The sequence below is a fragment of the Pipistrellus kuhlii genome, unplaced genomic scaffold (genome assembly GCF_014108245.1).
Source record: "Pipistrellus kuhlii isolate mPipKuh1 unplaced genomic scaffold, mPipKuh1.p scaffold_m20_p_4, whole genome shotgun sequence".
NCBI lineage: Eukaryota > Metazoa > Chordata > Mammalia > Chiroptera > Vespertilionidae > Pipistrellus > Pipistrellus kuhlii.
This window is the reverse complement of record NW_023425540.1, coordinates 34,644,412-34,665,421: the sequence shown is the minus strand read 5'-3', so window position 1 is coordinate 34,665,421 and position 21,010 is coordinate 34,644,412. Positions and strand designations below refer to the sequence as shown.

The window sequence follows — 21,010 nt, the reverse complement described above, 5'->3', positions numbered from 1 at the left end:
ACAAAAAGAGAAACAGACATGGTAAGCCTCCTAATGAATACAAATAGGGAATAGACAGCATATACAACACAGTAAATACACAACACTATTTATGAAGATTTTTTTCATGCCAAAAAATAAACCATGTATCTAGTCAAACATCAAACATAGTCCAAACTACCAGTTGACAAGGAACATAGGGGCAAAAGAATATGTTAAATGACAACACAATCAACAAAATCCAGAATATATTAAGTTTTTCAGAAAATAGTTTTCCCCCAAATAAAATCTTTTAAATAAACAACCCAGTCTTTTCAACAAATCCCGGGTTTCAGCAGCGCTTTGGCATTTCTATACACCAACAATGAACGTACAGAAACAGACTAAAAAAGCAATCCCATTTACCATCGCACCAAAAAAACTAAGATACCTAAGATTTAAAAAAAAAAAAAAAAAAAAAAAAAAAAAAAAAAAAAAAAAAAAAAAAAAAGGACAGGAGAACATCAAAAGAGACTTAAGACATAAACAAACCAAACACAATATATGAAATTATTTGGAACCAAATTCAAACAAACCAAAGGAGACATTGAGACAATCAGAGAAATTCAAGTACTAACAGTATGATTTTAAGTAAAATTTACTAATTTTTTTAGGTGTAACAATGATATTGTGTTGATGCTTTGTTTTGTATTGTTTTTTTGTTTGTTTGTTTGTTGTTGTTTTTTTAAGAGTCCATGTCTAGATACTAGAGTATTTTTGGATGAAATGACAGGACTCCCTAGATTTGCTTTAAGATAACCCAATGTGTGAAATGTTCCATGATACATTTTTTAAAGTCCATAGTTGGGCTATAAAATTATAAGGGTCCTCTGTTATTACAACAGCATAGCTTCTACATATCTGATGTAAATGGAACACTGTAGCATAAATTAGAGGCCTCCTCTGGATGCTGAGTGTGCTTAGATCACTTTTCATGCAACTATATGACAAGGCATTGGCAAATGCCATGTAAGGATTTATATCTATGTGTGCAGATACATAAAATACATGGGGTTCATTTGAGTTTATAGCTACACAGATAAAAATGATACAAATTCAGATATGGTCTTTGCTCTTGCCTAAAAAATCTAATATCTCCTATGCGAAATATAATTCAGATGAGACCTCATACCCTGGTGCATTTGACTGTGGCAGTGAATTAATAAGGTTCTCTTAGAATTTGGATTTTTATTCTTTAGTCTTCTAAGTTTACTTAAAACGAAAATATAACATTAAAGAAACAGGAAGTAAAAGTAGCATGTCTAGTCCAATAATATCAATGTAAATTTCAGTTTATAATAGTAGGTGTTAATATGCATTGCCAAAATTTCCTGATTCAAAATTTCTACCTAATCTAATTAGAGTCATGGGAATTGACAATTAGAAATTCTCATGTTTAGAAAATACCTTACAATTTTATTTAGTCTAAACCCTGTCTTCTGAGAATTAAATGGAAAATCAAGATGGTTTTGCTTTATAGGGCTTCTGTATTTAAGACACTAACATTAGTGGCCCTTGAGTCAAACATTCAAGTCAATGTTCATACCAATCTACAATGAAATATGAAAGAAAGCCTAGAACCAGCACAGAGACAGACATAACCTCAAAACACAGGAAGCTGATGAAAACTTAAAAAAAAAAAAAAACCCAAACAAACAATTAATATAGTTGAAGAGTTATTTAAAAGATATTTTTAAACAAAACAAGAGTCCATAAAATAGGAGTCCATGAAACAAGAGTCCATAAAATAGGAACTATAAGAGAGCAAGAAATATCTCTTGGAAATTAAAAATATGCTGATTTTTAAAAAATTAATGCAATATTAGGAGATAAGAAAATCTCCTAGAAAGTAGAACAAAAACACGAAGAAATGCAAATAGAAGGAAAATAATAACAGAACAACCAGAGGATTCAAGAGGCCAAACTTATAACCAGAAACAGTTTCAGTAAGATAAACCTAAAGAGAAGCAATTTTTTAAGAAAAAATTTCCCATAATCAAGACAAATTATATCTTTAGATTGAAAAAGCCTAATGCATAACCAGCAAAAATGATTTTAACAAAAGACTACACTAAGGCATACAATAAAATTCATCCAGAAAGGGATAAAAACATAATTCTAAAGGCTTCCAAAAAGTGAGAACAAGTTACAAACAAAGGGTTAGCAATCAGAATGGCATCAGACTTCTTAACAGCAACCGTGGCAAGTAAAAAATCAACTCTTTCAAAATTCTGAAGGATAATAATTTTCATCTAGAATTCTAAGCCAGATATATTATTAAAACCAAGTGTAAAAGTAGCAAAATATAATAAACAAATGAAATGCAAAACACATTTCAACTAATTTGGAAAAAAAGTTGCTTTCATTACACCTTTTCTTAGGGAATTTGAAGATATGCTCTATCAAATAAAGAAATATGCCATTACAGAAAGAGAGTGGGACTGAGGACATAGGATCCAACACAGGAGAGATGTGCAGAGAAGCCCAGGGGGAGAGGGTAGAAGCAGCCACCTAGCAGGCAGAGGGAGCAGCAAGGACATATAGGAACAGGAGGACAGAGGATCGTGAAAGGGAACTTTCCAAGAAGAAAAATGAAGCTGATAAGAATTCGATGAGCTCAGTGGGTGCAAATACTGTTGATCAGTTATGGAGAGGTAGGAAAGAAGGTACCAAGTCTCACTGGTCATTAGGGAAGTATGAGTTGCAAGAATGAGCTACTAGTTCCTACTCATGATACTGGCAAACATTTAGAAGCCTAATAGTCCTATGTGTTGGGGAGTAGCCAAGGAAAGTGGAACTCTCCTATACAGCTGCTGAAAGTGGTATTACATAACTTTACAGAGAAATCAGTAATATCCGCCAAAAAGCCAAGACATCCTTACCACTTCTAGGCATTAAAATCGAAACAAACTCTCAATACACAAAAAGATGTGTATAAAAGGATGTTTACTGAGAATAGTTTGTAATAGAAAAAAAAAAACAGAAAACATCTTTATTGCTCATTTGTAGAGTAATGAAAATGCTCTTATTTACTCATTTAATGGAATAGTATACAACAGTTTAAAATGGTGCTACTTTTATGAATATGGACATTGAGTAAAAAAAATAAGACATACACATACGCATATATACATACATATATATATGGAGGGAGAAAAGGAGGGAGAGGGGAGAGAACAGGTGGAGAGGGAAAGAAGGAGGCAGGAGAAGAAGAATAGGCTATTTAAGTTTTAAAAACAAAAATTATACTATTTATGGCCCTGGCTGGGTAGCTCAGTTGGTTAGAGAGTCATCCCAATACACCAGGATTGTGGGTTCAATCCCTTGTCAGGGCACACAACAGGAGAAAACCAATGAATACATAAATAAGTGGAGCAACACGTGTATATTTCTATCTTTCTCTCTCTCAAATCAATAAATAAAATTTTAAAAAGAAATATAGAATGCTGTATATATATGTAGTGATCACATAAAAACATACTGTGGACATGATATACACCAATTACAGAATATTGGCCAATTCTAAATAGAAGAAAAAAAAAAGATAAGGCAAAGGAACTTCATATCTATAACTTTTCTTTGAAAAAGGCAAAGATATATCTAAAGCAAATATGGCAAAACATTAACATTTATTAAACGCATGCCTGATACATATTTCCTATACTTTTCTGTAAATTTGAAACTGTTCATAATTAAAAGTTTTATATTAAAAGTGGATTAAAGTGCACAGCCAATCTATAGTCTTTATTTGTATCTTGAGTTAAAAAAAACAAAACACTAGAAATAGTACACACACATTTACAAAACAACTGGAAATTTAAATTCTGCCTATATGTTGTTATTATGGAATTTCTGTTAATTTTTTCTTGGTGTGATAATAGCTTAAAAAATAGAGCCTTATCTTTTAGAGCAGTGTTTTTCAACCTTTTTTGGGCAAAGGCACACTTGTTTCATGAAAAAAATCACGAGGCACACCACCATTAGAAAATGTTAAAAAATTTAACTCTGTGCCTATATTGACTATATATAAAGTAATTCTCTTGAATAGGAATCAAATAAACACAAAGAAAGTATTTTATAATTACTTTATTATGAAACATTAAGTAAACAAAATAGTGAAAAATTATAAAATTCTTGTCTTGTCTGCACCTCCGGCACAGTGCCGCGGAACAGCGGTTGAAAAACGCTGTTTTAGAGATGTATACTGAAATGTTATGGATCAATAAGCATTTACACATGATTTTTAGGGCATTGCTACAAAATAATAGAGGCCTGTGTGGTTTTATATTTTTTTTTGGGGGGGTGGGGGTAGGTACGAGTCTCGCTTATTAAACATAACCGGCCATAAGTACCTAAATGTTTGAAGTTGAGTGGTTGTTTTACTTCTTTGTTTAGTTTTAAACATGTCTGAAATTGTCCATAATATATTCAAGTAGACAAAAAATATGTCAAGTTCAATTTTTAAATCAAAACAAATTAAGATGTTCAAATCCTGGAGTCTCTGCTAAAAAGCAGGGACAATTTTTTTTTAAGTGCGCCAAATAAAACAACGTGCAGGCCTCCGGCTACAAGGACAGGGCAGTATTTCCTCTGAAGGACAGGGCTCTGAATTCCTCTGCAGGACGTAGCCACCAGGAATGGCTAAGCAACATGCTGGAAAAGTGGACTTCCTGGAAACTGCCTGCTGCAGGACCCGGCCTACCCACACTGAAAGAGTTATGCCTCTCATTTTGCGGAGAGAAGAAAAATTGAATTCACTTCTCTGCCAGCTGAATAATGCAGGAAATCAATCCAGGAATGTTAATGCTGCATTTACTTCTTACTGCTTCAGTAGAGGGAAAAGCAGCTGTTCAAATTCCTACGCATACAAAATCCAGTGTTTTTCTCATAATCAGAAGAAGGCAAGCAATTACACCCAACACACCCAAGATAATTAGCTATACGTACTTTTTAATAATTATGTTATTACCGGGCCAACAAAAGAAGGCATCCAATGTTTGAAAGGTCTGTAAATGAGGGTATTTTTCTCTTGATCAACCATAGAACTCTGAGATGTCAAAGAACTTTGTTTTCAGAACAACATAAAATTCTTTTTCAAAAATGTGAAACATTGTCGTAATTCTTTTTTTGTTGTTAATCCTCATTCGAGAATATTTTTTTTTGAGAGAGAGAGAATAGAAGGAAGGGGGAGAGACAGAGAGAAAAACCTCGATGTGAGAGAGAGACATAGATTGGTTGCCTCCTGCACACGCCTTAACCAGGGCCTAGGATCGAGCCTGCAACCTAGGTACATGCCCTTAACCAGAATCAAATCCAGGAGACTTCTCCAAGGGCCAGCACTCTATCCACTGAGCCAACTGGGTAGTGCTTATAATTCTTATTTGTGAAATAACATTTGCCAAGAAGCCAAACCCTCAACCATCATTTCCAACTAAAGTCTTGAGTTTATGCCACTCAAAAATGATGGCAATTTTAAAAGTACAACATATCTATATATATAAAAACCTAAGCGGCCTTCACAACTGAAACAACTGAATGGATAACCAAACAAGCTGCAAGGGGTGACCAGGCTGGCCGGGGGGTTAGTCAGGGATAACCAAATGACTGAGTAGCAGACTGTGTGGGGTGACCAGGCCACCAGAGGAGGGCAGTGAAAGGTGACCAGGCTGGTGGGGGGGCGGGGCAGGCAGTTGGGGATGATCAGGCTATCAGGAGGAGCATTTAGGGATGATCAGGCAGGCAGGCAGGTGAGCAGTTAGGATTCAGTGATCCCGGATTGTGAGAGGGATGTCCTGGATCGATGAGGGTGCAGGCTGGGCTGAGGCGCCCCCCCCCCCCCCCCCCGGCCCCGCATGCACGAATTTCGTACACCGGGCCTTTAGTATAGAAAATGTTTTTCTTCAGTGCAGGTTTTCACACCCTTGGCCTTCTTTTCACATTAATATTTTTTATCAGAGTATATTTCTGAAAATTAAATTTAAAATAAGTATTTTTATAAATTATACAATTAAAGAAGAGGCAGTTTGCAGAGCAGAGGCAAAATTGGGACTTTACCAAAAGAACAATTAAAAGAGAACGTGCATCACATGCTAAACTGCTCTACTCCTTAGAGCCATCTCTCCCAACTTTAAATTGTCTTACGCACACAGATGTCACATGAAGCTCCTCTTCTTGTTACTATCTGTGCTTTCTGACATGTGACCTGTGACTAACACTTGAGCCTAAAGCAACTTGCTAATTCCCCTTTAATTATCTACCAGCAGATACAAATCCCCAGTTGGCACACTATCCTCCTCCTCTTTTCAAGGAGCCATAGCATTACCATATAACTTAACCTTTCTTAGTGCAGGGGTGAGGAACGTTCAGACCAGATAAGGCCTGATCAATCATTTGCTCTGCATCTGCCAAGGCATTAGAAGTGAGCTACTTAAATGTTGGACCCAAAATAATTTTGTATGGCCTTGGAATGATGTCCTAAATATCCAAATAGCCCTCCCCACCTCTACCTTAGTGGAGTTGGCCAGCAAAAGAAAAGATCATGAAGAATAATCTTAGCTACTTCCTTACTGACCAGCGGTTTTCACACCCTTCCAGACTGCTGAGGGCCACAAAGCTCAATGCCCTGAAAAAGCCTTTCCCTCATAAAGTAGGAAGATGCAAAGCCAGATAACTACATCCTGCTCACTGGCTAATGAATCCTGCCCACAGCGGGACACCACGGCAGAGGCCCTCCAGAGGGAGCGTTTCCAGATGTGGTGACCAGGACAGACTTCAGAGAGACAGCATCTGACCTGAGCCTGAAAGGCTGGCCAGGTTATTTAAGGAAGAGATTCCTCCTGTGGAGGTGTTTCAGGTGGAGTCTGATGCTGTAGGAAAAAATAAAAGATTTGTCAAGTTTGGCTGCAATATGAGCTTATGAAGATGAATAAAGGGATGGGTGTGGGAAGAGTAGGATAGTATAGAGCACATGTGTCAAACACAAGGCCCGCGGGCCAAATCCGTCCCGCCAGGCCTTGCAATGTGGCCCGCACCGTGCTGTCATCACTGCACTCCGCTGCGTTTCCAGCACAATGACAGTTTATGACTGTTCAGTAAACCATTCAGCCCGCGATTTAGGCTGGATTTTAGATTTTGGCCCCTTCTCTGATTCAGTTCGACACCCCTAGTATAGAGGATCCTGAATGGGAGTGTTGGGAGTTTTAACTCTAGGAGTAAACTTGGCAGCTACTGGTGATCAGGGCCCTCTTGGGGTTCCCTGTAAAGTCCACATACTTGGCTTCACCTGCATGTATGGCTGCCCTGAAACAAGAAATTCAGCTCCAGGAGCAGGGGGAAGGGAGCCACAATGCCCCTGACTTTTGCCTGCCTAGCGTGAGTCCATATTTATTTATTCCTTTGGTGATAAAGCATTCATTCTTTGTTGATTAGTAGAGGACATGTGAAAATAAAAACTGGTTCGAGCCTCTCATCCATTCATTCTTCAATAAGCACTGAGAGCCTAGTGTGAGCCCTGCACTGGGCTGGACACTGGGGAACTGAGTCGAACACGATCTGGTCTCAGCACCCAGGAAGTTTATAGTCTGTCTAATCACTTCAAAAACTGTTTCAGTTTCTTAAAAGTTAAACAGGCACCTAGTCTAGAAGCTATTTTATTCCTAGGTATTTACCTAAGAGAAATGAAGACATAATACACAAAAATCCTTGTACAAGAATGATCACAGTAGCTTTATCCACAATAGAAAAAAAAAAAAAAAAAAAAAAAAGAAAGACTGAAGAAGTCAGTTGTCCATCAAAAGAAGAATGTATAAGTAAGTGGTAAATTTATTAATGCAATATTATTCAGCAAAAAAAGGGAACCAACTCTGGATTTATGCATTAGTATAGATGAATCACAAAAATAATATGCTGGAGGAGGCTGGTGGGGAGGGGGGGACCTAGACACAAAAGGTGCATAGTGCTGATTCCATGCCACCTGAGAATAAGCAAAATTAACCTGTGGTGATGGAAAGCAGATGGGTATTTGCTTCTGGAATGGGGATTGGTTGGAGGGAGATATAAGGGAGCTTTCGAGAGTGATGGAAACATTCTGTGCCCTGATACTCTTTCCAAAAAACTGATCAAAAAATAGTGTTAATAGTTAAGCACTTCACTGTATGCAAATTTTATCTCAATCAAATTATTAAAAAAAAAAACATCTTGGAGTCTATAGGTGGAAAAGTAACAAAATATGGTAGAAAGCAATAAAGGGTCTTTGGTACTTCAGGATCACACAGGAGAGGCTCCTTCCCAGACTGAGAGGCCCTGGAGAGAGTCCGGAGCTAAGTCTTGAAAGATGAGTAAGAGTTAACCAGGTGGGGAATAAAGAATGGAGGAGAGGACATTCTCAACAGAGGAAATATATGTACAAAAGGTAGGGGGCTGCCCTTTTGGATGAGTGAGAGAACTTCAAAGGCTGGGCCACAGGTAAGAATGGGCAGAAGACTGTGAGACTAAGGCTGAGAGACTGGAGGCCAGATCAGTCCTGCAGGCCCAAACACATAACCCCCTGTGCTGCATCAGGGATGGCTAACTTTAGCACATGGCACGTTTGGATAATCCCAAGAAAGCTGACCCAGACAAGCCCTATGAAGACTGCCCATGAACCCCTATCCATAGGCCCAAATGCTAGCCTGGGGGCCAAACAAAGCTCTATCTTTTTTTTTTTTCTTCTATCTTTTAATTTTTTTTTTTTTTTATTTTGTTTGTTTTTTTATTGATTTTAGAGAGAGGGGGAAGGAGAGGGAAAGGGAGATAGAAACATTGATGAGAGAGAAATATCGACCTGCTGCCTCCTGCACGCTCCCCACTGGGGATCAAGCCAGCAACCTGAGCATGTGCCCTGATTGGGAATCAAACCTCTTGGATCATAGGTCAATGCTCAACCACTGAGCAACACTGGCCAGGCAAACAAAGCTCTATCTTAAACTCATCATGTTGAATTTAGTTTTCAAAAGACAACCCATGTGGTAAATCGTGTTGGGATATGTCATTTAGATTTCAACTGTTTCCAAGGGAGAAAACAAATATATTTGAAGGGTGTGTCACCGGCAATGAATTTATTTCAACATATATTTACGTCAATATTTTTCCCAGTGTATTTCAAGAAATAGTCACCCTGCAAGGTGTTGGGCTGGAGAAGAGACTGCTGTGGTTAAGTGGGATTGGGAAGTGCCACTTCTGGAAATTCACAGTACACACAAGCTCAAAAAAGGTTCTGAAAAGGTTGTGCAGTCCCCAAACCAGCATTTCTCACTATTATCTGACTATGGAACCTTTTAACATGTAAAACCTAGTAAGAGCCAGTAGAGTTATGGAACATTTTTTGAGACATGCCTTCTTAGAAAATAACCGAATAAGACAGAGTAAGTCTTTCAGGTCACCATGGCAACCATGTGGGGAGCAGTCCGGTGGCTCAAGTGACCCAGTGCACCTCCTATTGAATTACCCCTTTTCTTAATACAAAGTATAGAAGTAACATTGATAACAACCATGTCTACTCAGTACTCCCGAAATTCTAAGTATTTTATGTTTTATATTATGTAATTCTCCTACCACCTACAGAGTAGGCACTACCAGAAATCCAATTTTGTAGATAAGAAAACAGACACACTAAGTAAGTATAAACACGTGTTTGAAATTTCACAGGTAGCAAATGGCGGAGCTGGATATGAACCCAGACATAATTTCCAAGCCCTCTGTATTAATCACTGTGCCAGTCAACCATCTCCATTGTTCTATTAATCAACTGCATTCTTTCATGCATTCATTTGTTCATCCATTCACGTATTCATTCATTCAAATATTTCATTGAAAAGTGAAGTACTGATAATTCAAGTTCATTATACTGGAAAAGTATGTTTTTAGTCTATTTTTTATGAAACTTGGTTGAGGAGGTGGGAGAAGGTGGATTCTTTATCTTCTCACCTTTGAATGACAAGGAAATATCACATTTGCCTACTTTCCTCACAGAAACATGTCTGGTCTTGGTCATTTTGGTCAAAAATAATATTTGCCAAGGAGGTTTCAACTCTAGTGGATTTTCTGGGATAGTATTGATTCCCTGGGATAGTATTGATTTCATGAAAGGCTTGATTGATTATTTAATCAAGCCTTACATGAAATATATTTTTGAGTTTTCTTGAATCATGTTCTCAAAGCCAATGGTCTCTTAAAAAAACACACCCTGAAAATAATCATCTCTTTTAAAAAAATGAAAATCATCACCAATAACCATTACCATAAGTTCTATAAATCTGCAGAACTGCATGTTTATGGAAATACTATACATTTTTTCAGAAAATAAACATTTTCCCTTTAATCCCCCTTTGATTCATAAAAATAAACATTTAATTCTGTCTCTATGTGGGTAAGAGGGTGTGTCTAGGTGTGTGTGGGTGAGTAACTGAACATCTTAAGTACTGCGGTAGGCAAGAAATTGAATCTGACAAACGCATCTGCTATATCTCTGTATATCAATATATCTAAGTATCTTATCTGATGAATACAAAGAGGAAATATTTTAATTTACTGGCAGCAGCACTTGCAAATATGCTTCAATATTCTTACCAGGAGCAATGATAACTTCTTTGAGAAGGATAATTTGAATGTGATTTTTCCCTAATACTTACTTTGCTTCTTTGCTTACACAGTTCAGATTCAGCCTCTTCCCCCTACCCTCCATGTTCGTTAAGGCCTCTCAGAGCAGAGGGAGCTCATAAAAGATGAATTTAGTATTTGATCTTTCCTAATACTTTACCTCAGGCTGCTTGTTCAGCATAAAATAACTTTAAAATCTTAAGTCTATGTAGGTAGTTGAGTACTTTAAGAGAAAGCTAACCACCTGACTCCCTGCAGTGTTGCTGAGTCTCCTTCCAATGGGGTATGATCCAGTGCATGGTCCCCAGGGAGATACTCGTGTGCAACTGCACTTCTTCACACTGGAGCCTGAATGCAAAATATGATCTCATGACTACACACAGGCCAACAGACCATCATATATTGGCCAAAATTGTTCTTTGTGCTTTCTCCTACCCACCGATGTGCCCATGAAAAGTGGTCTGCATATGCAAAACTTGGTAAATGTATTTTAGAGCTCATGCTGTACAGAAGCATCAAGCATCTAAAAATATAGGATGAGTTCTACTTGTGTATAATGTCATGCAAATCTGGATAAGTGAACAAGTAATCAAAAATAGCACAACTTTAGTAGGAATAAATTCATCAAGAGTCAGACGTTTATGCCAAAACCAGTTTGACTCGGTGGATAGAGCGTCGGCCTGCAGACCAAAAGGTCCCAGGTTAGATTCTGGTCAAGGGCATGTATCTTGGTTGTGGGCACATCCCCAGTAGGGGATGTGTAGGAGACAGCTGATTGATGTTTCTCTCTCATCGATGTTTCTAGCTCTCTATCCCTCTCCCTTCCTCTCTGTAAAAAAATCAATAAAATATATTTTTTTTAAAAAAGAGTCAGACGTTTAACCTATTCATTGGAAGTAATACTAGCTTTGAAAACCTTCCGTTTCTTAAAAGAAGGCTCCATTGTAATCAAATGGAATGTACATCAAGCTTCCATATTCTTGTTATAAGAACATTCTCCAAATAGAACCATAAGGAAGTGAGTAAAGACAACACAATATACATATATTATACTTAAGCTTATATAATTTTAAGAATATGTAATAGCCCCATACTTACTATGCTAAAAAAAAAAAGAGAGAAAAAAATTCAGCATAGCTTAATAGTTAACTTTAAGGGCACATCTGAAATGACAAGAATACAAGCCTACAATCCTAAACACGCAGATTCCAGAAGCTTTTGGCAAAGCCAAGTATGAGAAACCTCTTTGACTGCTAATGTCACATCAGCCCATCTTCTGCCATCTGCCTCTAGCAGATCTCAGTGTATTTCCTGGAGAGGAACATGCTTCCTTTCTGAATCATCCCTACAAAGATATCCAAAAACATAGCCTACCACTGCTGAGGATGACTGCCCTGAGTTTGGGGTAGGGCGGAACCAAAACCATAGCCTTCTCTCAGTAACTCAAAAATCCAGAATTCTCTCATCTACTTGACCAGGGTCTAATGTGATTGAGGCAGACTCCAGTTCTGAGAGCCCATGAAGAGGCCGCCTCATCCTTGAGAAAGAGGAACTTCAAAATTCAGAATTTACAAGAATGTACCAAGGCTTCCCGAAGATACCTTCGTGTTAAAAACAACCTTCTTATTCTGGGTTTCATATGAAGAGGGCTTTGAGCATGCAATTCCTGTTTTCGTTGCTGGTGGATTTATGAGTCTCAGAGTGCAATGCCCTTCTTGCGGTGTTACAACATTCTGTATGATTAATTGATTGCAAATCACTGCACAGGATGCCAAGATCACTGGTAGGAAGCAGGTCATTAAATAAAAAGGAGCTCTGCCAATGTTTTGCTTGTAAATGTTGCCTCCAAAGCCTCAGAGCACCGTTCCTTCCAAAATGGCCTCACCTCCCCGGAGGAGCAGCGTCTCCTGTGTTTCTGGAGGAGGATCCAAACACTCCATACTTAAAGCAAACATGCTGCATGGTCGGCTGCAGGGAGAAAGGGCTGCAGTGTAATGGAAGCTGCACAAAGAGAACTGTGGGAGGGAGTCCCCGTGAAAATAACGTTGCACAGCCTCACTGTGAAATTGCTCAGCAAAAGGCTCAGAGTCCTATCAGCCTAACAGGAAACCTCGTAAGACTACCTTGTTCCTTAGGTAAATTTTCACACCGAACATTAACATGTCAAATTAAATTGGATTAATTATCTCATCCAGAAAGAGAATGGATACCCAGGATATCCAAGGAAACTCAGCAGCAATTGATCATGGCAACTTCACGTCAAATCTCAGGCCCAAGCTTCATTATTATCTGGCTCGACGTCTGAGCAGAAGAACAGGACGAGACTTCTCCCCTCGGCCAGCTGTGTCTGGGAATGGACCAGCCGAGAGAACACTGGTTCATCTGGGGTGAAGCAAAGGGATCTAGTTCTTAAGATGCCACTAGACTTAATTTTCAGATTGCTATAAAAAAGGTGTGCTATTTCAGGCCATATTTCAAAGCTGACAAGTAGAAGGTCTGCCAGGGAAACTGGTTCCCATTATAGGGGTGTATTTACCTAAACAAATACTAATTGTCTTTGCCTGGGGAGATACACTGGACTGTTAAATGGGATTTAGCAGAAGAGAAAGGGTTTACAAAATGAGCTAGCAACGCATGTTTAATTTACTGGTGTTGGAGCTACTTTATGGTTAAAAGAGAAATACCGCAGTGAACAGATAAGTTGACTAATAGTTATTAATACAACAATTACAATAAATGCTAAATTATTTATGTGCCATCCTCCTAAAATGACAGCAATAGATGCATTTCTATTTGCTTGGAATAAATTAAAGCATTTTATGGAGAACACTACATTTTTATTTGCTACACATGGCCATATGGGACTATACATATGATGATCTAAATTTTAAAAAATAACTCATATAAAAAGATGTTCTCTAGAGCAGTATAGAATGCCAATCCCAAACTGATCAACAGGACTGGACCTCAGTAAACAAAGTTATTCCCACATGAATGAGGAAGAGCTGGTAATTGTTAAAGTCTGCTACCTAATAGAATCCACTAAGATATTAAAGGCAAGAAATCTTGCAGTTACCCTGACATTTTAAGAATGCCATCTAGTGTTAGGCTAAGTAAAATAATAAGTCACACAAAGAAAGACAAATACCATATGATTTCACTGATATGTGGGACCTAAAAAACAAAATAAACAAATAAAACAGAAAAAAACTTAGAGAAAGAGAGAGAATAAACTGAGGGATTCCAGAGGGAAGAGGGTTGGAGGACTGGGTGAAAAAGGTGAAGGGATTAAGAAATACAAATTAGTAGCTACAAAATAGTCATGGGATGTAAAGCACAGCATAGGGAATACTATGTGTGGTGTCAGGCGGGTATTAGAATTATCAGGGGGATCACTGAAACTAATATAAAATAATACAGAATATAAAAAATAAACAAACAAAGAACTCCATCTAACAGACACTCGTCTCACAAAAGTTTGAAACTCACTTGATTCAGGGAGCTAGCCTGCCTGAGGCACTTGTCTAGCTGGCCCAGGTGAACAGCATCACACCCCATAGCTCTACTAGCTGTGCTTGACCTCTCCCATGCCTCAGGGAAGTCAAGCTGTGTGGCACAAGCGCATGGTTGCTTTCATTTCTGCCAAAGTGCGCAAACCTTATTCTTCATTCATGTCCTAAATATTTATCAAATGCTCATTACATGCCAAACACTGTGCTTGGTGCTTCTAACGGAGCAATTAAAGAAGACACAGGGAGTTTTCTACCCTCATAGTTGATTCTATTGTGGGGCAGACAGACATTACGTAAATTATTATACATGCAATTAATTCCAATTACGATAAGTGCTAATAGGAAATGCTTCCCAAACCAGGAGGACTATAAGCTCAATTTAAGTGGAGAAAAACAAAGTTAGACCACCTGTTTTAATCCATAAAGTTTTACCGGAACACGGCCAATCGCATTCTTTACACATTGGCCATGGTTGCCATGACAATGTCGACTATACAAGAAAGACTTCATGGCCCAAAATGACTAAGATATTCACTGTGCGGTCCTTTAAGAAAAAGATTGCCACTGTCTGAACCAGATGGTCACATTCTTCATAGAGAAATGTAAAATAGCAGTCCTCAGCTGAACACTCCACATCAGGCCCTCACAATAAAATCTCCATGGTTGGATGGGCAAAGAGTGAGGAAGGAGACAGTCCCCAGGTTTTGATCCATGGACAGGGTGATGCTTCCTTTACCAGTTTTGAATCACTAGCCCACAAGTCATTGAGACTGACAGGAGCATGCCTCATCCTTTAGGTATGTTTGGTATGTAAATAGTTACAAACCTCCCTTCCAGACCCAACCCTTAATCACTTTGACTTAATCACTTAAAGAATAAAAGCCACACTGTAGTACAGCAGTCCAATTGGTGGCCCATAGATGGCATATAAGTGTGTATATGTACAAGTGTGTTTATATATATATGTGTGTGTGTGTGTATATATATTTGTGTATATATATATATATTTGTGTATATATATATATATTTGTGTATATATATATATAAAATAAATCACACACATTTGTACATATACACACATATATGCCATCATATATGTGTTTATATATATTTCATGTTTTAAGCTAAGGATAAACTCACGGCCAGGCCCCTAACCTCTGGAATCTTTTGTACTCAGTGGACTCCCACTTCAGCAGCTTGTTCAAACCAAACTGGAGCCCAGGGTGGGGAGGGACAGGCAGCCACATGGCTGGCTGGCTGCCTCTGAATCCACCCACCTGCTGTTTGCTCTCCTGCTGTGTCCTGGGCTCTGTGCACTAGGCGGGATGGCCCTGGCCCAGTTGGCTCACACAGTCAATCTGCCCCCAGAGAACTATGCAATCAGGAAGTTGGCAGGCAGCACCAGTGGCTCACCAGGCTCTACAAGCAAATGGCATGTTTCCCTTTCCTGGTACAAAATCTGCAAAAGGAGAAAGTCAGTCATCTACACTCGTCAGTGAGAAAGATTAAAAGTAAGCCTTTGAGCCCAATCCTTTATACTCTTGTCAAGACGTAGCTTACTGAAAGCAAGCAATATTACAGTTTCCTTTAAAATGCTACTCAAAGTTTTAGTCAAGATTGTAGAAGATAAAGAGCTGCCCAATGATTTCCCAATTTTGACTTCTACAAACTCCCATAAATATATCTAAGTAATAATTTGTTGTCAAAATGAATGTTTCCAACCCTTCAGCTCTGGTTTCATTTAAGCAATCCAATATAAAGGCATCTAATATCCTTCCTAATCATAAAGAGAGCTCAAAATTCCCAAAGCTCCTAATTAAGGTCTTGGTTTGGAAATGCAGCCTAATGAATCTACAGACTCAATACTTGCTGCCCTAATTCATATGAGTTGACATAGGCTTGATAACAGACACCTGTATCTATAATATTGTTTATTATAATTTCACTGTTATGCTGTTTTTAAAAAATGAAGTTCAACTCACTTTTCTAACCATGTCAAAAAAGCTCACAATATAAGTAAATTATAGTCCAACTTTGGCAAATTTGTAAATAATCAAAGCCTTCATGACACCTAAAAAGATTGCAATGAAAAAATTGTATAGTCATTTTCTCCTATGGTAAGGGTTTAAAGTATGCCCCCACTCCCCAATTTATATATTAAAATCCTAACCCCCATGACCTCAAAATGTATTTGGAGATAGAGACTTCAAAGAGCTCATTAAAGTCATTAGGGAAAGCCCTAATCCAACAGGTCTGGTATTCTTAGAAGAAGATGCAATTAGGACACTGACATGCATGGGAAAGACCATTGAAGTCAGAGAGAAGAAAACCTCCATCTCAGACTTCCAACCTCCAGAGCTGTGAGGAAATGCATTTCCGTTGTTTAAGCTTCCCGGTCTGTGGTACATTATCATGGCAGCCCCAGCACACTCATACAGCCTTCTTGTCAAACACACCTTTGTCACTGAGGCTGACAGTGCCTCATGCCAGTTTCAGTTTTATGGGAAATGGCCTAAAGGTCTTTGGCAAAGCTCCTTTCTACATAAATACAGTGCCATTTCTGAATTATGGAATAGTTGCAAAACATTATCATATACTCATTTCTTAAAAACTTATTTACATGCTAACTACAACATTGCTTTTTATTGGGAAATTTTCTATTTTCTTTCCATATGTAAAAAATAAATTTAAAAAGTCCTTTAGAGTTCAACACAGCTGCCTGTATTTTTAAAAAAATCATTGCCAAGATGAAATATTCTGAATAAAATTCATTGAATTTTGAAAATATTTTGATAGGCACTAAATTCTAATATATAGCAAAGGGAAACACTCTTTTGGAATTCAAACATAAAGTTATTATCTTTTTCCAAAATCTACATGACTAACTCATAAAATTTAGCTCTTAATTTAAATTGTATTATATACATGGTGAAACCATAACGCTTTACATTGAAGAGAAACATTTCAGGTTGCCTGCAAAAATCGAGGTACAGATAAAAATATTATTGAAAATGGGGAATAAGAAGATTTCAGGTTAATTTTCATCCCATGGAGTGTTTTCTCTGTTGATCAATGAAAAAGGCAAACACCATAAACTAATAGATGCATTGAGTAAATTAGTTCTAGAATCCTAAAGCTTGGGGGCGGGGGGAACAACACCTCATCTGAATAAAGTGTTTGTTTGTTTTGCCTTTAAGAAGAGTAATACAGTTGAGCATTTCATGGGGCCAATTACATAGCAATTGTCCCACAGGGACTACGTTCAAAAATTTCACATTTTCTGTACTCTTGGCTAGTGTCCCTCAGAGGAGTGCAGATTAAATTCTTAAACTAACCATCCCTTCCTCTATAAATTAAACCAAATTCCAGTTTGGGTATCATATTCAAACATTCAAGAATTTTGTTCATGAAACAGCTTCCAAAACTGCAGAGTAAAGTTCTCCCAAGTGCTACCTCAAAAAATATACACAAGTAGCATGGAGCTATCATTAGGCATCCTTAGAGAAACTATCCTTACGAGAAGGTGTCTTGCCGGCAGAGGAAAGCTAACGGGTATTTATGGTGTCTGAAGGTGCTTAGAACCCATGTGAGCATCGCCCACGGCAATCCCAAAGACTTGAAAGATTTTCCAAATGCTGATATTAAAGGGAGGGAGAGAAAGAAAACAACCACCCCCAGCTCTTAATCTTGAACATCCTGCTAGGCATTACAACCTGATGTTTTTTATTTCTACTCTATTTCACGTCTAACAGCCTTCTAGAAATCAGCAGCTTACAGGGGAATGGTTAAGAGCATGGACTCCAGAGCCCGTCTTCCCCAGATTCATCTCTGGCTCTGCTACTTACTAGGTAGGTGACCTTGGACAAGTCATCGACCCTCTCTGTACCTCAGTTTCCCCTCCCAAATGGAGATCATCCCAGAACCATCTCAGAGGACCGCTGTGGTAAAGGAGTCTCTCCATGGGACACCTTAGCGCAGTGCTTGAAGGTTTGGTGTCACCTGTTGGTTGTGGCGGTGACAGAGCAATTCGGAAGCCAATCACAACCAGAGCGCGAGGAGCTGAGTGAAACGCCTGGCAAGGCTGTGGTTGAACAAACCGATGAAAATTCCAGTCTAGGTGACAGCTAAACACACTTGAGAATTTTATGTACAGACAACTTTTCCATCTAGCTTATCCTGTTCCAGAAATTCACGTCTCCACTGATCTGAGCTGTCATGTGCAGCAAGTGAGGGACCAAACATCAGGCGTCGCCTGAGGACAGCTGACCGCAGGGCCGGTCTACAGGTGAGCTCCTTAGTCCGGCGATAATCAGATCACGCTTAAATGCACATGTAACAAAACACTGGCAGGAATGTGAGAGACGGGATTTTGTTAGCCTGAACATGGTAAGCTCCGGGCCCTCACCAGTGGGGATCGCTCACCCAAAGACTCAGCAGCCAGGGGTGAGAACAGGGACGGTGGCACTGCCCTGTCCTTGATGCCGGCACAGGTCTGTCCCCTCCACTGGAAAACCCTGGCCCGCTTCCCCCCCCCCCCCCCCCCCCAGGACAATGCAGGGAGAGCACTGCAGGGTGGCGAGAGACCAACATCAGGGGATAATTTTGTGTTACTTTCAATTATATGAGCTGTGAAGGCTCTGGTGAGGTTCGAACAATTTTATCTGGCCCTGACAAGCCTCTGAAGAATATATATCCAATTTTTATTCCACTTCCCTATCACCTCCTTATCTCTGACTTTCTTTTCTCTGCTCCAGGAACTGCTTATCACACTTAAGTAAACAAACATAAATAGGGGTTTTTCAACTAGTTGCAAAACTCCCGGCCCTTAACAGCACACCCTGCATTTCTGATCTAATCCCTGCTTTCACACACCGGCATTTCCCCGAGAGAGATTTAGGCCAAAGTTGATTCTTCTCCTCTGTCAATGGCCTGAGTGTCCTTGGCCCTAACACTGGGACACACAATATCTGAAGCATAAGTGCTTTTTCTCAGCATTTCCCTCGGCTACGTCTGATTCCGAGCCTGTGGAGGCCTGGTTTTGTGCATAATCACTGTTTATTTCCTTAGTACATTTTCTGTCTCCTGCAAGTGTGCTGCCAAATGTTTAAAGCTTTCTAGTTTGAAGCAGCACAAGCCATAGAAAAAGATAGGAGATACACACAAAGCATGAGAGAAAGTCCTCTTTTAAACAAAAGCTGAATGTGGTTTAACTCAAACCGAGTTTTTTAATTCTGCCACAGCCAGTATGCAAAACCCCACCGACAAAAACTTCGGGGGCCCCGGAACTAGCAAGTTAATGAGTCAAAGCAGCAAAGCAGCATGGACCTAGAAAAGGGCTTCTGCAGTGTGGCCACCATCCTCCTCACGCTACAAAGCAATACATTAAAGTGGTTACGTTTTATAAGTTCTTCCTGACTCTTCATTTTATTTAGTCCCGATGAATATTCCATTGTATGTTTTTTTATTTAAAAAATATTTGAAGTGACGTTTTAAAGCAATATTTAACTCTCTCCTAGATGCTGGCAAGAAATAAGAATGTCTTTTGCAGCGACTATAAAAAATGATCCACTACTACAAATCAACCGCTTTTGGATTAATAATAATAATTCGAAGAAGCTTTAAAACCTCCCAGTGCTGAAGAAGCTATCCTACTGACAAACTAAGAGCCTGTATCAAGCATGGAAACAAGCCTGTGCCCCGTTCTGAAGATCTCTCCACCGCTGCTTGTTTTATGTTTCTGAAACATTTTGCTGTCAGTGATTTCGTTCCCATCCATGTGGCCAGCCATTTGTTTATTCTAGTGCGTGCCATCTGTTTTTTGGTAGAGAGGTTTCAAGTTCTTCTCATTCCCTACCTCATACCCCACGGAAAACAATTTATAACACACTTAGATTTAAATCTTTCGGGTTCATGTGGAGCTGGTAACTTGAGCTGCCTTTCACTGATATTTGGCAAAGGCTTTAATGGGATTAGCAAATTGTGTTATTACGAGGTACTTATGGAGACACACCACCTTTTTTTTTTTTTTTACAATGACAAATGGTGTTACCAGTTTCATGTTGGACATTTAATAGCAATACAGGTTTCACTAACATTACAGGAAATTGCCCTGATAGACAATAAAGTCCTACCACAAACTCTGTCCTTATCTTTTATTTCTGAGAGTCAACAAGTATGTGTATCTGTATGCGATAGGATCTACAGTGAGGAAAAGATATCAAGTTGCTTCACTTTTAAGAGAAAGAGAAAGCTATCATTTAACCCACAGGCCTGAAAACCCTGCCTGGTCCTAGCATCTTGCTGGCCTCCTGTAAGCCCTCTACACATGGTCTAGCTGGTCTTGTCACTCACAAGGGGTGGCAGTCCCCAGACTTCCCCAAAAAGAAGTTTATGCCGCAAACTCCAGCTCATCCGCACCGATTCATCCCCATTCTAGGCCCCCCCCCCTTTCATTTGCTCTAAAAAAAAAAAAAGAGCCAACCATCAAGAGGCACAGCTTCTTGTTGAAACTACACAGATGATGCTTAAAGGGTTAATTACCATTTTGACAAGCATCCTCGCTGCTTTGGTGGTGCGGGGCTGGCGGATGACAGGACTCAGCGGCTGTCCATAGTTCATGGTTTTCTCCCGTGGGCTGAGAAACATCTGTCTGGAGGTCTACCTGATTTTCACTAGTCCTTTCCGAGTCAGAGTTAGATATACTGGGGGGGTAAGCGGCGTCCTGGCGGGTGGCTGGTGGAGTCGGTTGGTCGGAAGTGTTAAATGACATTTGACCTAAAGCATCATTGATGAAGAGTGAATTTTCATCATGTAAACTCTCAGATCGATTAAGCTCCATTACCTGT

At 39.1% G+C, this 21,010-nt stretch overlaps 1 protein-coding gene across 7 annotated transcripts in view; it reads right to left on the bottom strand.

Moving 5' to 3' along the window:
* Positions 1-21,010, bottom strand: part of ARHGEF28 (Rho guanine nucleotide exchange factor 28) — a 238,305-nt gene that overhangs the window by 7,049 nt on the left and 210,246 nt on the right. For 2 of the 7 annotated variants that reach the window (XM_036410844.2, XM_036410858.2), the window contains one exon: positions 20,706-21,006. The exons of 1 other annotated variant lie outside the window; for it this stretch is intronic. In XM_036410844.2, the coding sequence (XP_036266737.1) occupies positions 20,706-21,006 (301 nt within the window). Of the gene's footprint in view, positions 1-4,834; positions 4,903-6,686; positions 6,885-10,877; positions 11,002-15,480; positions 15,625-20,705; positions 21,007-21,010 lie in introns of those variants that run through there. 4 more of the 7 variants (XM_036410845.2, XM_036410849.2, XM_036410852.2 and 1 more) reach the window with 4 other exon arrangements.